The sequence below is a fragment of the Vipera berus genome, assembly GCF_964194415.1.
Source record: "Vipera berus genome assembly, chromosome: 6".
NCBI lineage: Eukaryota > Metazoa > Chordata > Lepidosauria > Squamata > Viperidae > Vipera > Vipera berus.
The window spans coordinates 89,540,005-89,546,004 of record NC_138208.1 but is presented as its reverse complement, the minus strand read 5'-3'; the positions used below and the strand labels follow the sequence as shown (position 1 = coordinate 89,546,004).

The window sequence follows — 6,000 nt, the reverse complement described above, 5'->3', positions numbered from 1 at the left end:
ACGTTTGGTGACCCAACTAGGCAACATCATCAGTGCACTGGTTTTACTTGGCAGCACAGAAAATAACGCACCACCTTTTCCCCTCCGCTTGACCAAACCTCAGCCTCCCTCCAGCCAATACTGCCCAAAAAAAAAAGTGCAGTCCAGCCAGACGGTCCCGAAACGCAGACGACGGAAGAGACGCACACACGCGCGCACACACAAACACACAGAGGACTTGCCCACGCCGGCATTTTCGTGCTGGCACCGTTTTTTTCGTTTTTCGGGTTTTTTTTTTATTAGTAGCACTTTTAAAACACAAACAGAAGCCTCGTGGCGCAGTTGTGTCCCAACAGATGTAAACAAGTTTTGAGAAGCTTAGGGACGGGGAGATTTTAAGGAGGGGAGATTTAAACAAACAAACAAGAAAAAAAAAAGCACAAACCAAAATTGTTGGGGATTTTTTTTGTTTTTACGAGCTGCCGCTTAAGGGTGGGCAACCGGAAGGCAGCTTTTGCCAGGACAGCAGATTCGACGGGAACTTTTGGCCGCATGAAATGGGATTTTATATTTACTTTTTTTTGGGGGGGGGGTAGGGGGTGGGGAAGCTGATATGGGCGCGTGGACCGCCAGGAGTTTGGAGAAAAAAAGATGGTAGCCTGGGGGGGGGGAAAGGAGAAAGCTAGCAGAGACACAACCCCCCCCCCGGGTTGGTGGTCCTCGTGTCCCGTTTTCCCCACACACACACAAACACACTCTGGAACCGGCCGGCTATTTTTTCTTCTTCTTTTCTTTCTTTTTTCAAAGGGCTGAGAGCAGAGTTAGCGAGAGTTAGAGAGAGTTGTGGGTGTTACAACACCGCAACCTGAAATGGACACATGATTATATCGGAAAAAAGAGGAAGGGAGGTTTTGAGCAGTGCAGGCTCCTTTCAATCTGAAGAGATGTGATTCGGGAAGGGAGGGCAGAGAGGGAGGGAGGGAGGGAGGATGGATGGAAGGAAGGAAGGAAGGAAGGAAGGAGAGCAGGAGGGAGGGAGGGAGGATGGAAGGAAGGAAGGAAGGAAGGGAGGGAGGGAGGGAGGCAGGGGAGCAGGAGGGAGGGAGGATGGAAGGAATGAAGGATGGAAGGAAGGAAGGGAGGAAGGGAGGGAGGGAGGGAGGATGGAAGGAAGGAAGGAAGGAAGGAAGGAAGGAAGGAAGGAGAGCAGGAGGGAGGGAGGGAGGATGGAAGGAAGGAAGGGAACAGGGCCTTACAACGGTGAGCTGCGTATGGCGCTCAGCTTAAAAAGGTCCTCCGTGCGGGGGTGGCCAGCGGCCGAGAGCCGGGGGGGCGGGGCAGGGGGGGGTGAGAGACGTCCAGGCCCCGTTCACTGCTGCTCCTCCTCTCCGTAGATGTCGTTCTTCTTCCGCTTCATCTCTTCAAAGTCGAACTCGGAGCCCATCATCCTCTTGTAAATGTCCTTGATGTCGTCGCAGGTGGTCTCAAAGTGGGTGGTGGCGTCGTAGGTGCGGGAGATAAAGATCTGGCCGACGTGGAAAAAGGGCAGAGGGTGGCTGTCGCTATCAGAGTTTGCGTTTTTCTTTTTCTTTCCTTTCTCTTTCTCTTTCTTCCTTTTCTTTTCCTCTTTTCTCTCTCTCCTTTCTGGATCTTCCTTCCCTCATTTCCCTCTTCCCCAATCCATCCTTCCTCCTCTTCCTCCCTCCCTCCCTTCTTTCCTGCCTTTCTCCTTCCTTCTTCCCTTTGTTCTCTCCTTCTGTCCTCCCTTTCCCTCTTCCCAAATCCTTCCTTCCAAACTTCCTTTCCTTTCTTCCCTCCTTCCTCTTTTCCCAAATCCATCCTTCCATCCTTTGTCCTCTTCTTCCCTCCCTCTCTCTCTCTCTCTCCTTCCCTTCCACCCTTCTCATTATTTAATTAGGCAATTAAACGCGACCAAAAAAAAAAGATGAAAATACGAAGCATCAAAATCAGAAACAAATTAAATGGAAGGACCGGTGCATAAACGGGGTTGGGGGCTTTCCTCCTACCCCCACCCCACCCCACCCGGTCTTCATACCAACCTGGCTTTCTCTGCCCAGGTCGGTTGGGGAAAACATGTCGCTGACGCTAACAAACCTACAAGGAAGGAGAAAGAGAAGATCAATCCAGGAAGATTTCAGCCAACAGGGTGGTCAGCCTACCCAACAACAACAACAACAACAACAACAAAATTGGTTTTATTTCACACTATATATCGGGATTTCTGTCTGATGCCTCCGATGGGTTGGGAGTTTGGCAAAACCCCAAATCGGATGCATTTTGATCTCATGGAGTTAAGACAGGGGTGTCCACAGCCTTGGCAAAGTTGTAAGACTGGTGGACTTCAACTCCCAGAATTCCCCAGCCAGCTCTGGGAGCCCACCTGTCTTTCAAAGTCCGTGGAGATTCTCCATCCTCCCAAGTCATGGCTGTCCCAAAGTTGCTTTTTTTTCTTTTTTCCAGGAAGCCGCTGGACTTTTCTTGTTTTTTCTTCGAAGAGGTTTCGCTTCTCATCCCAGAAGCTTCCTTCTGTTCGGACGGGATCCTCCCATCCCTCACCATCCAGCCCTAGCGGAGGAAGCTTCTGGGACGAGAAGCGAAACCTCTTCAAAAAAGAACAAGTCCAGCGGCCTCCTGGAAACAACTATAGCTGGACCCTTCCTGTGAGGTGAGGCCTTGTGCTCTGTCCTCTTCTTTCTTCTGAGCCTTGGTGTTCCTCAACCTCGGCAACTTGGAAGACCCGGGGACTTCCACTCCCAGAATCCCCCAGGCTTAGGGGAGGTGGGGGGGGGGGAAGAAAGGCACGAGTAGCCCGACTCGGCCCCAACCCGGCAGGCAGCCTTACTTCTCCTCGATGGGCTCCAGGAGGTCCATGGCGGGCCTGATCTCCTTCTCAGGATTGTTCGTCTCCACGGTGGTGCTCACAATGGCAATGTACTTCCCCTGGGCTGCCACGTTGTGGGCGGACGAGATCATGCAGACGTAGATGTCTTTAAAAAGAAAAAGAAAAAAGACACACAACGGTGGCAAAACCTCCCCATAAAGGCACGGAGACAAAAGCCGCAAAACTGGCAAGGGCTTCGACCGAGGGATTCTACCCCCTCCCTGCCGCCGCACCCCGAGGGCCAGATTTGCTTCCTCCCGAGTCTTACCCGACTTCCTGTTGACTTGGTTTTGGGGAATGATGATCTGGCAGGAGTTGGCATCGTTGGTGTTCCGGATCGGGTGGTTCAGGATGCAGATCACCCGGATCACCTTGCCCGTTTTCTTCACCCGGTCTGGGACGTAGCTGGGGTCGCAGATGAGCTGCTTGCAACGGGCGATCTGCGGCCGGGGGGGGGGGGAGAGGGGGAAGAGGTTGGAGACCACCGAGGGATGGAGAATGGCAGAAGACACGGGCGGATCCCGGAGAGAACGTGGGTAGTAGCTCAGGGCAGAACCGTGGGGATCCTGGGTGCTCTCTGAGCTGGGTGGTTTCCTTGCAGACCCAACCAGGGAACATCCTCAGTGCTGGAAGGAAGGGGGGGGGGGTTGCAGGGGAGGGAGGAGGAGGAGGGGGAGGACTGTGGTTTCCTGGGTGCTCTCTGAGCTGGGTGGTTTTCTTGCAGATGTTTCATGACCCAACAATTTTTTTATTTTTTTATTTTTTTAATTTTAATTCCATTTATATCCCGCCCTTCTCCGAAGACTCAGGGCGGCTTACAAGCTTAGCAGTAGCCTTCATTCTATGTATATGCCTGCTTATTAGGGCTTTGACACACACACACCAAGCGGCATTATTACAAAGTCAGCTTAATTGCCCCCAACAATCTGGGTCCTCATTTTACCTACCTCGGAAGGATGGAAGGCTGAGTCAACCTGGAGCCTGGTGGGACTCGAACCTGCACTAATTGCAGGCAGCTGGTGTTACTTAAGGAGGCATTAGCCCACTGCTCCACCAAGGCTCTACAAAGTAACATCATCAGTGCTAGAAGGGAGGGAGTGAGGAGGAGGAGGAGGACTGTGGGATCCTTGGTGCTCTCTGAGCTGGGTGGTCTTCTTGCAGACGTTTCATGACCCATGTAGGGAACATCATCAGTGTTAGAAGGGAGTGGGGTGTGTGAGGAGGAGGAAGAGGAGGAGGAATAACAATCTTTGGTGCTCTGGGAACTTGTTTCCTTCCAAACATTTCCTGACCCAAATAGGTGACATCATCAGCTACTAGAAGGGTGGGGGCTTTTCTCTGTTTATATACCAATGGCTTGCCCTGTCAGCGTTGGTGGGAGTGTTCTTGGGGGGTGGGGGTGTCCCTTGATTAGACTGTTGGTTACTGATTGATGGTTTGTCTGAGGGTGTTATTGACAGCTGAGGATGTTCCCAAGTTGGGTCGCAAGCAAACAACCCAATTTAGAGAGCACCAAGGACGGTATATAAATATAATAAAGATAAAGATAAAGATTTTCTTCCTCTGCACAGCACCCCGACACACACACACTGCCTCCTAGCACCGGTGATGTTGCCCTGATTGGATGACGAAACCATCCCTGATCTGCCAATCGATTCCTTAATATTAAAAAGAAAACCTTGGGGCGCTTTGGAAAGAAGGCGCAAGGTTTTTAGGCATGAGGCGCGGAAAAGAGGGAGAGATGAACCACCAGTTGTTAATCCCGTTTCAGCTCTTTCCCACGACTGCTTTCCCCGGAGCAGAGGGGAAAAATCCCCCCCCCAAAAAAACCCCAGCCTCACTCTACCTCTCCTTCCGATTTCACCCCGACGACTTTGCCGTTCTCTACGACAATCTCTTCAATGGGCTTGTTCAACATGTAGGTCCCTCCGTAGATGGCACTTAGCCTGTCAACAAAGCAAAAAAAAAACGAGTAGCGAGAAAGAGTGCAGAGAAGAGCAACGAAGATGATCAGGGGACCGGAGGCTAAAACATACAAGGAACGGTGGTTGGAATTGGGCAGGTCTAGTTTAACGAAGAAGGACGAGGGGGGACAGGATAGCAGTCTTCCAATATCTCAGGGGCTGCCCCAAAGAAGAGGCAGTCAAGCTATTCTCCAAAGCACCTGAAGGCAGGACAAGAAGCAACGGATGGAAACTAACCAAGGAGAGAAGCAACCTAGAACTAAGGAGAGATTTCCTGACAATGAGGACAATTAACCAGTGGAACTCCTTGCCTCCAGAAGCTGTGAATGCTCCAACACTGGAAGTTTTTAAGAAAAGATGGGACAGCCATTTGTCCGAAATGGTATAGGGCAGGGGTAGGCAACCTCGGCTCTTTTATGACTCATGGACTTCAACTCCCAGAATTCCTGAGCCAGCAAGCGTGGAAACCTCTCCTTTTCCCCTCAGCATGGCTGGTTCAGGAATTCTGGGAGTTGACGTCCATGAGTCATAAAAGAGCCGAGGTTGCCTACCCCTGGTTTAGGGTTTCCTGCCTGAGCAGGGGGTTGGACGAGATGACCTCCAAGGTCCCCTCCAACATTGTTGCTGTTGTTGTTATTATTACTATTATTATTATTACTATTATTATAAAATAAAAGGCTGTTAATTGGACCTGGCAGCCCAAACAACTTCCTCTCCACCCAGCGAAGGTCTCACCTGGCAAATCCTTGCGGAAGCTCGCCCAAGCCATAGAGAGGATAGAGGTAGGGACTTTTGCCATATCTCGCCAAAGACTCGCTGTACAGTTTGATCCTGTTGATGGTTTCTTGGCAAGGTTGATCTAGGTAGCTGAAGGAAGGAAGGAAGGAAGGAAGGAAGGAAAGAGAGAAAGAAAGAAAGAAAGAAAGAAAGAAAGAAAGAAAGAAAGAAAGAAAGAAAGAAAGAAAGAAAGAAAGAAAGAAAAAGAAAGAAAGAAAGAAAGAAAAAGAAAGAAAGAAAGAAAGAAAGAAAGAAAGAAAGAAAGAAAGAAAGAAAGAAAGAAAGAAAGAAAGAAAGAAAGAAAGAGAGTTGAGATCATGGGTGGGCCAATATAACCTGGCGACTACAACTCCCAGGTTGTAAAGTCGCCATAGTGCC

At 50.4% G+C, this 6,000-nt stretch overlaps 1 protein-coding gene across 1 annotated transcript in view; it reads right to left on the bottom strand.

The window, feature by feature from the left end:
• Positions 1-232: 232 nt before the first annotated feature.
• The window catches only part of LOC308670304 (rab GDP dissociation inhibitor beta), a gene marked incomplete at its 5' end in the record, with an annotated part of 31,990 nt that continues 26,222 nt past the window's right edge, over positions 233-6,000 (bottom strand). The window contains 6 exons of the mRNA XM_081331759.1: positions 233-1,504; positions 2,040-2,094; positions 2,843-2,987; positions 3,150-3,321; positions 4,728-4,827; positions 5,581-5,712. Of these exons, the coding sequence (XP_081187885.1) occupies positions 1,349-1,504; positions 2,040-2,094; positions 2,843-2,987; positions 3,150-3,321; positions 4,728-4,827; positions 5,581-5,712 (760 nt within the window). The 3' untranslated portion in view covers positions 233-1,348. The remainder of the gene's footprint in view (positions 1,505-2,039; positions 2,095-2,842; positions 2,988-3,149; positions 3,322-4,727; positions 4,828-5,580; positions 5,713-6,000) is intronic.